The 9,952-nt window shown below is 39.4% G+C and overlaps 2 protein-coding genes across 2 annotated transcripts; both read left to right on the plus strand.

Moving 5' to 3' along the window:
* The first annotated feature begins 2,053 nt into the window (after nucleotides 1-2,053).
* Nucleotides 2,054-2,890, plus strand: LOC106334337. Its single transcript, XM_013772637.1, has one exon. It carries the CDS (start codon nucleotides 2,054-2,056, stop codon nucleotides 2,888-2,890), a length of 837 nt encoding a protein of 278 aa, XP_013628091.1.
* A 1,489-nt stretch (nucleotides 2,891-4,379) lies between these two features.
* Nucleotides 4,380-5,576, plus strand: LOC106332193. Its single transcript, XM_013770672.1, has one exon. The coding sequence runs from the start codon at nucleotides 4,431-4,433 to the stop codon at nucleotides 5,394-5,396; it is 966 nt and encodes a 321-aa protein (XP_013626126.1). The 5' UTR covers nucleotides 4,380-4,430; the 3' UTR covers nucleotides 5,397-5,576.
* Nucleotides 5,577-9,952: the final 4,376 nt, after the last annotated feature.

A 9,952-nucleotide genomic window follows, 5' to 3' on the forward strand; every position in this document is an offset into this window, starting at 1 on the left:
GATCTAGTACCACCTAGGAACACTTAGAAGGATCCTACGCTACCCAATCGAATCGACAGTGTATTTTTCACTACAACGAAACGAATTCATCCCACGACCCGAGATGAACCGCCTCTTAAACCACCTAATTCTACCTCTAACACAAGATTACAAAGCTATTCCTAGGCATCTGAGACATACTAATTGAGAGTGACAAATAAAGACCGGGCCATTGATTCCATAAGATATGAGTGTAGTGCATGATCAATCGCGTTAACACCTTAAAGGCGCATACTCTCAATTAGAAGAACCGAGTGACCAGGAACATGTAGCTTTGCAACCTTGCCGGGGAGTCGAAACCTGAAACGTCCGCATATCCCCAAAAAGTCAGGTTGAAACTTCTGCAACACTTGCAGTCCAGCACCTCCAACACAGAAGAAGAAGCAAATCTACCGGGTTAAGACAACGAATCGGCACTGAGAATGATTTTCTTCAAAACATGTTGCCACCAAAACCCGAACTCTCCTGTTGACCACTCGAGAAAAGCTAAGATCTTGACACGTCCTGTCTCCGAGAACCGAAGAACAGCTTCACCTGAAGAAACTTTCACGCTAGTGGCCTGAACTCCGCTTGTCCAAAAGAATCTCCAGCCATCCAACCGCTGACTAGGCCATAGACGACCCAACACAGATGAGGGATTTTCAGGAGCACCTGACTCATGTGCCAGTCCGGTTGACACACATCGACCGTATGAACTCCGTTCAAGCCGTTGAGAGAAAGAGATCCCACGACGTTCAGTGGCGAGGATAAAGGCGATAGGCCACCAAGCACCAAGTCTGCTCCACCGCCCCTACACGCGCCTCTCACCTTTCGAAACTGAGCCACAAGCCGCTGAAACGGACCAGCTTCCAGATCTACGGGGGAGAGGACGAAAAACGAAGCCACGCGCCTCCGTCTCGGTGGAAAGAGCCAATGATTCAAAACCGGAAAATCAATCGACGGCTCTGTCCAAACCCTAAACGCCGACCCTTCATGGACTGTCCTCTTCACCCGACTCGTTTCTTTTCCAGAGACTTGTCTTCCACCTTCTTTGCTTTGCTCGGCCGCGGTCAGAACAAGACTAAGGGTTTCCGTCGTATTCCAGAATCAAAACATATCGCCGGAAAGAGAACACTCCATGAAAGGCAAAGATAAGACAAGATGAAAAGGGTAGAGAAAGCCTCCAACGCCAGATCTGGAAACCGGACGTCGGGGGACCACCGAGAATCAAAAGTTTGTGTGACGGCTGGGAGAGATAGAGTTGAGAGAAACCCTAACTGAAAGAACCTTTTAAAAAGTTAGATTCTTAATAATCTAGAGAGAGTTTGACTTTGCTGGTTTCATGCATGACCACATAGGGATAGCTAAACTATGCAAAAGGAGATAATTGTGCAGAGATCCTAATGTAAATGTTATAAAGTCCATTTCCACTGATCAAATACATCAGTGGCAGTGATATATTTTTGTTCGCAACTGACAAGCAAATCAACTCAAAACACGTGCCCCTCTTACACTTGATGTAGCCCCTCTTTCACTTGATGTAATGCGAGACGTCATGCAATCAATATATACACAGTTAGTCTTATTTTGACGAATTTCATTCGTTAGAAGCCGTAACAAGCAAACTATGTACATAAGAAAAAACGATAACAAGAGGAAGATCTGGATCTCGTTACCTACCGAGACGATTTAAAGAGCATTGGGTATTTCTAGTTAACTCGAAAGGTCAATTTTATTAAAAACGAAAAAATCTCGAAAGGTCAATTGATAATGTGGCGAAACCTGAGGCAACATAGACGATGACTCATCAGGCTTCATCTCTGTGGCTAAATAAGTTGACCACAATAATAGCCCGACAGCTCAGAGTGTCACAAGATTTGCCAGTAATAATCGGACCAATCAAATTAAAAATTGAAGTTATTTTGACCTATGATGAGACAAAACCCTATGCTATATATATGCATGTGCATGGCAAGTTGAATCAAGCAGATCAACCAAAGAAGAAAGAAACACAAAACACACAAAACAGAAAAAGATGTCGAATATGATCATTAAAGAACAATTAAGATCTACAAGTTTATCTTCCAGATCACATCCAAGCACGTTTGGGATCGAAGGAGCTCTTAGTAAGGTAGAAACGATAAATGCCACGACGAGTTCGTCCGAATCGATCTTGATGGGTTTGGCTAGTTTGGAGGACCTCTATGATTGTGTGGAGGAGTTTCTGAAGATGGGTTCGACACAACGCGTTATGTCTTCTTATGGATCGAAGTTCGTGGAGGAGATGCTAGATGAGTCTTTGAGACTAATGGATACTTGCAGAGTCTCGAGGGACCTCATGGCGGAGACTCAAGAGCATGTTCGTGATATTCAATCATGTGTTAGAAGAAAGAAAGTAGCCGGAGGAAGAGGAGACCAACTCGATGTGGCTATCTCAAGATATGTCGGGTTTAGAAAGAACATGAGAAAAGAAGCTAAGAAGCTTCTAGGATCCTTGAAGAAAATCGAAGGTGGTTCAAGTTCATATGACAATGAACATCTTGGGGTGGTAATAGATGTGATGAGACGAGTAGTTTCGGTTAATGTCGTGGTGTTGAAGTCGTTATTAGTGTTCTTGCCCGGGACACAAAGTAGCATGAAGAGTAAGTTGGCTTCGTTACTAGTTAAGAAAAAGTATAATCATGATGCGACCAAGATCGAGTTGGAGACATTGGATTACGCTATTTGCGGAGACTTTAGCTCTCATGATGATCTACAAAAGAAGCTTGTGGAGGTTGAGGTGAGCATTGGTGGGTTTGAGAAGAGTTTCGAAGGGTTGTTTCGAAGGTTAATAAGAACACGAGCCTCTCTTCTCAACATAATCTCTCACTAGGTTTTTACAAGTACATTAGTGGGCACTCTATTTTAGATAACTTGCCAAGAGACATGCACTGTAAAAGCATACTAATATTTTTGTACACTCATTAAATTGATAAATGTAGAGAAATTTTGTAAAATAGAACCAACATTGGTGTCATATACCCATAAATGTTATTGATGCAGAATCATGATACCTTTTCTGCATTGATTCAATTCAGTTCGAAAGCCTTGTGTTGATTTTGATTTAATTCATCAACCCAAAAAGTCGGATCTTTAGAGATTTCGATAAATCATTAGATTTGAGCTGAGTTATGTTGATACACAGCAAGGCTGAGCCAGTTACGAGGCATTAACATTCACTATTGCTATTTAGTTGGGCCTAACTGAAAGAGATGAGCGCAAGTATGTGGCGTGGACCAAACATATGCACCAGGACACTCTAGATATTTTCTTTCACTTGCTTCCTCATCTAAAACGCAATATGCATGAGCCCAATCGTATGATCCACATCCACACCAAATATAGCAGATATGTATAATTGTATCGTCAATATAATGATGATAATATAATTATAGGTTTTACGTGATTTACGTAACTTTGTTCAAAAAAATAATTCAAATCTGTACAGACTACACTCTACACATATAATTTGGATTCGTATCATAATTAATATACGTCATACTTCATTACGAATTTTGTATAATCAAGAAATTTTTATTAATATATTTAAAATTGTACATGTTTATATAATTAAATCACTCATTCTTTCGTCATCCATTGTATCAAAAGTAACTTCACTTAAATATTTATAAACATATTAATTCTTAAAGAGAAACTAAAGATAAACGATAAACAATAAACAATAAACAAAAAGGGCCTAAAGAGTAAAGACTCTAAACCTGATCAATGGAAAACCTAATGGACACACCTAAATTCATGGTAGCATAATTGGTGGTGAAGTGTGACGGTGTTATTTAAGGGAGGCATCGTCCATTGCGTGGGACCAAAGCATCCATGCAATAGCATATCCACATACATATCATATAAATAATGTAACAAAATCTTTCAAAGATCTTTCTTTCAAAATCGAGATTGAGGTAGGTACCCCACACATACACAAATAAATAGTAAATAAATAGCCTTGTAAGTTGTAACTGTAACCTTCAAGAGATGCAAAAATCCAACGATGATAAAAGTTAAATTAAATAATGACGATAATATTAAAGAATCATAAATGGACGGTGGCTTCTGTACATGAAAAGAGGTGTAAAAAGTATCGGTTTTAGTAATCGAAACCGAAACATCGAACTTCGTCAAGGATTCAACTAAAATTCAAGCATATAGCATTTAATGAGTCTTATTACGTGTTCTGGTCCTCCTGAGTGAAGTACCCATACTCACTTCACATGGTCTTCACTTCCTAGTCTAATTAGATAGGCCCTACCTCATTGACATTTATGTCACTGAATATGTGTATTTAATTATTTATATAAACCCTACTAAAGGACCAAACAAGCACAACTCAAAACCCCATTTGATCATCATTACTTGATATGTATGTGTCTTCAGTGTCTCCGAGATTTCACAAATCATACAAAGCTAGATGTGTTAGCTTACCGGTTCGGTTGCATCCAAGTGTTAGGAGGATTCAAGAAGTTGTCTCCAGGGTTAGAGCTTTGGGGTCGTCTTCATTGGAGTCGAGGACGATGGTCCGTGACGGTCTCTCTGGTCTCACTGAGATCTATAGATCTTTAAGCGAAGATCTCTTCAAGTCTTCTTCTGAAACTCAACAAGCTCTTCTTAATGGTGGTTTGATGGATGAGCTTCTTGAAGTGTCGTTGAAGTACTTAGAGGTTTGTGGAGGAGCTAAAGACGGTGCGTCGAGGATCAAAAAGAGTGTTGTTGAGCTTCAGTCAGCATTGAGAAGGAGCAAGAAGGGAGGTGAGTTTAGCCTCGAGGGTGACGTTGATGCTTACCTGGCGTCGCGTAAAGAGATCAAGAAAGAGATCAAGAAGTATATGGTGATGTCGAAAGAGACAGATGCGTGTTTAGAGAGTAGTGTTTGGTGTGGTGGTGGTGATGATCAAGAATTGAGTGCTTTGGTTAGAGTGATGCAAGAAACAAGTGTGATCACTTGTTTCGTCTTACGCACGGTATTGTCGTTCTTGTCGTCGCCAAAAGGGTTAAAGAGTAAGAATCATCATCAATCCAAAGGTTGGGGGATTGTTATGAAGCTTGTTAAGAAAGGAATAGATCATAATCATCATGAGAAAGAGTTTTCTTGCATTGAGCTTGAAGCTATGGAAGCTGAGCTTGGGAAGGTCGTTGTGGTGACGACAAGGGAAGATCAAGAAGAGGAGAAAGAGATAAGTGAGGAAGTAAGTGAGATGATTCAATGTGCAGTGGTTAGAGCGAAAGACGTGGAGACAGCCATGGAAGAGCTGGAAGAGGGACTTGAAGGATTGTTCAAAGTGATGATACAAGCTAGAGTGTCTCTTCTTAACATCCTATCCACTTAAATAAAATAGTACCAGAATCGAGCTTCTTGCTCTTGACCAGATCAAGTGGTTTTATAATCTTGGTTTGGTATTTGTTTTCATGTGTGTTGAAAGAGAGTTTAGACATGCATCCATGTATTAGAGGATGTGTGTTGTTGTAAGTTTGTAAACTCTTCATGTGTGAACAACTCTTGCTGATCACTAATTTTGAATGTTTTTTTTTTTTTTGAAACTTCACTAATTTTGAATGTTTAGTGAGGATAGCTAGTTAGTATTTTTCATAAAAAGCAATTTAATTAAGACAGAATCGTTGAAATAATCAAAAGGGACCATATCCGGTGGCAGTCTCTCTTTAGGGCATCAGCATTGCTAGATATGCAATTGCATATCTTAGTACTACTTTAATAATATAATTAGATTAAGAGATTTTGGTAAGATACATCAGTAAAAGTAAAGATTATCGGTAGAAGTTTTGGTAGGTTCTTAGCAAAATATTAAATTTTGTTTTTTTTTGATAATTGTTTGGTAGGATTTTATAATAAAACATAAGAACATTACAAAGTTGAAAAAAAAATTACAAAGTAGAAAAAAAAATTACAAAGTTAGAAAAAATTACAATAACATAAACTTCACCGATTTTAATTTTAAGATCTAAATTTATCCCATATATGTTCGATCAAATCATGTTTCAATTGTTGATGGACTGGTCTACCCCGAACTCTTGCTCGACGATCAAGTGAACTAAAAATCTCTGTAGGCATCTTAACGCAAAATGAAACATTCTGATCTTGAAACGTCTCATCTTGATCGTATGTACGTCGTTCATCTTCGAAAATCATATTATGGAGTATGATACATGCTCTCGTAATATTAGCTATCTTCGATTTTTTTCCATAAACTAGATGGATTTTTAATAACGGTGAATCTAGCTTGTAGGACTCCAAAGGCACGCTCAACGTCTTTTCGGACTGATTCTTGGGCTGTAGCAAATAGTGAATGTTTTGGACCCTGTGGTAGTCGGATAGATCGAATAAATGTCGCCCATTCCGGATAAATACCATCAGTGAGATAGTAGGCCAAATTGTACTCCCTTCCGTTAACATGGAAGTTGACTTCCGGATCTACTCCGTTAATAATGTCATCAAAAACAGGTGATCGATCAAGAATATTTAGATCGTTCATATTACCTGGAGCTCCAAAAAATGCATGTCATATCCAGAGGTCATAAGAAGCTACGGCCTCGAGGACAATCGTTGGTTTATCGGTTCCTCGTGAATACATACCATGCTAAGCGGTGGGGCAATTCTTCCACTCCCAGTGCATACAGTCGATGCTTCCAATCATCCCTGGAAATCCACGTTGTTCTCCCTTATGTAGTAGTCTTTCAAGATCCTCCGGTGTTGGACGTCTTAGGTATTCATCGCCAAACAAGTCTATAATTGCGGCAGTAAATTGGTGCAAGCAATTCCTAGCTGTTGTTTCACCAAGTCGAACATATTCGTCTACCGTATCGGCCCCACCACCATATGCTAATTGACGAATTGCTGCCGTGCATTTTTGGATCGGTGATAGACTTGACCTTCCAAGTGCATCTTCTGTAGGAGCAAAATACTGAACTTCCGTAGAGAGACGGTGGACAATACGCATGAACAACGGCTTACTCATTCGAAACCGTCGCCGGAATATATTGGGCGGGTATGTTGGAGTTTCCGAAAAATAATCATTCCAGAGCTGTCGATGGCCTTATTCCCGGTCTCTCTCGATAAATATACGTTTTTTCCGCTCTTTCGGTTCCAGAATACTATCAGGAATTTCTAATAAATCTTCAAAGACAGATTCAAATTCATCATCATCATCATCATTTTTGTGGTAATGGTAATGAGATGAAGATGCCAGTTTTAGGGAAAAAAAATTCTAGTATTGAAATGAGTAGATGATATTGCTTTAGAGAATTGAAATGAGTATATGTATAATGATCGAACCATTCTCATATTTATAGAGAACCATATGTCTTCCCGTGTTGTGTTTCTTTTCAAATTATACACGGGGTGGATTCACGGGTATGAGTGATGTTTTGGATTTTAATTCACGGGTAAGGGGTTTTATAAAGGTCACGGGTATGGGGTTTTATAAAGTTCACGGGATTTGTAGAGGAAAGAAACAAAATAGCATTGATACAATAGTACTATAAGTCCTGCAGAACTACAAAGATGATAACACATAGAGGAAAGTTGATAATGATAATACGACATTACAGAACATAGCCAAGTCTCGCAACCATCGTCTTGCATCACTTAAAGGCGATCAACACACCTATTACAACTAAAACTATGAGCATTACAGCCTCCCTGGATCGGTGCTTGATCTTGATGTTGCTAAACGTGGTTCGCCACCACAGTAACAAGTCTGTGGGAAACCGAACTCCACCTCGGGTTGCGGAGGATACTGAGCCACTTCACCATATTGCGGAGCTTGGTCACGACGGATTAACTCCTCCGTCTCGCTGTACCCACTGTCAGCCCTGTCACCATACGGATCCGAGCTTGAAGGTTGGTTGTAGCTATACCTTCCCATAGATACTAAACCTGCACAAACAATTAGATGGCCAAGGTTAATGAACGATGAGAACAGAAATACAAACCAGAGAACAAACACAAAGCATTTATACCAAGATTGCAACCAGAGAACAAACAGACATACATTGATCTTCAACACATACATTAATAAAACACAGACATATATTAAAAAAAAAAGCAGAAAACCAAACACCAAGCATTTTTAGAAACAAGCGAAGAACTATTTCTCAGAACAACAGGTTTAGTAGCTTAGTCTTGACAACTTCTTCAGCCACACTCAGTGGTTCTGTTTTGGCTAAGAGAGTGTCTAGAATAGCGAGCTTAGATAGTCTCTCCTTCCTATCCAAATCATCCTTCTTCATCTCCCAATCTTCCCTCTTCATATCCATAATTGTTGCATACTCAGCCACTGACTTTCCTTTACCCGTGTTCCTTTTAGCCTTAGCGGCCTTTATACCTTCAGGCCGGACCTCATCATCAGCAGCAGTCGTGTTTGTACTCTGACAAGGAGTCTCACAACCTTTTCGTTTAGAAGTACCACTCGGTTTAGGAGTGTTGAGGCTTAGCCACTTTTGCTCAAACCTCAGAAGACACCACGCATGCTCTAGAGTAAATTTCTTCTTGTGATCAGCGAAGTAGATGTCGTGCGCAACCTTGAGAACATCGTTTTCACTTTGACCAGAGGTGATCTGTCTCTCTGCTGCTGCATATGCAGCACAGAACTTGTTAGTGAAATCGTTAATCTTGTGCCACCTCTGCTTTATATTGAGATGCTCTCTTGGGTCACCACTTTGTACTGCATGTGGAGATGCATCATAATATTCACCAACTCGGGACCAGAAAGTCCCTAGCTTCTGTGAATTTCCTACAACTGGATCCTTAGACGTGTTTATCCAAGCGCTGATTATAACCTCGTCATCAGCTGGTGTCCACTTCTTTCTCTCCTTATTAGAGCCCACTGGTGTCTCGGTTTCTTGTGAACTAAAAGGAGGGATCTCTGATGACTGTTGTGATTCTCCAAAGTGGACACCCGCTTGATAACTTTCATAAGGAAAGTTCTGACTGTTAAGGAGGCCGACTAAACTAGGGGTTTGACCATATGGATTCAATGGATTCCTTGAATCCATAACGATTACAACAAAAGAGATTATATAAGAGAGACCGATAGAAACCGGAGACTAGTTTGATTTCGAAAACAAGAGTGAAAGAAGGTGGTTGTTAAATAGTTGAGAAAGTTAAGGACAGTAATGACCTAACCATAAACTACCAGGGTCTAATCATCAGTTACTACACTCATAGCAACCAAAAAACCAATCAAGTAACTAAATTATATAGCCAAATTATATACTACACACATTGCGGTTAGAAACAAACAAGATCCAATCATATAGCCACAAACAAACAGACCAAACAAACTAAAACATCAAACCAATTTTAAAGCGCGAACCATAGTAACGAAACCTTTAACCATCTCACAAAACTAGAAATCCTCATTAAATTCCTCCTAACAGTTCACTCAACTACAAAGCATTCAAGTTCCCTTACAGCATTCAAGTAATAACTCTTCACACAACTACAAAGCTATACCCAAATAACACTTCACACAACTACAGCTATGTAAGCAGTAGCAAGAACAGAAACATTCATTTCCTACTGGCAACTACAGAAACTTCACTCATCCTATACGAAGGCAACTACAATTTTATCAAACCTATCTACCTAAGCCTAAACCAAAACATTCATTTCCTACTCGCAACTTGACATAACACTAAAAATCACACCTTTAATTAAAGTAGAGCTAACATTAACAATCTCACTTTCAAAAACTAACTATAACAATATTATTTTCAAGAGTTTAAACATTTAAAGAGTTCACAAACCCGGGTGAGATAGGAGCAACTTGAACATTAACAAGCGATTCCGAACATAGCTAACCCATTCATCACATTTTTTTTTTAATTATCTAACAGAAACCAAACCCTAATTCACTAAACAATCAAG

The sequence above is a fragment of the Brassica oleracea genome, chromosome C3, assembly GCF_000695525.1.
Source record: "Brassica oleracea var. oleracea cultivar TO1000 chromosome C3, BOL, whole genome shotgun sequence".
Lineage (NCBI taxonomy): Eukaryota > Viridiplantae > Streptophyta > Magnoliopsida > Brassicales > Brassicaceae > Brassica > Brassica oleracea.

Bases quoted from the DNA above. Each gene is read 5' to 3' on its own strand.
- LOC106334337 (XM_013772637.1), top strand. From the start codon at position 2,054: ATGTCGAATATGATCATTAAAGAACAATTAAGATCTACAAGTTTATCT.
- LOC106332193 (XM_013770672.1), top strand. From the start codon at position 4,431: ATGTATGTGTCTTCAGTGTCTCCGAGATTTCACAAATCATACAAAGCT.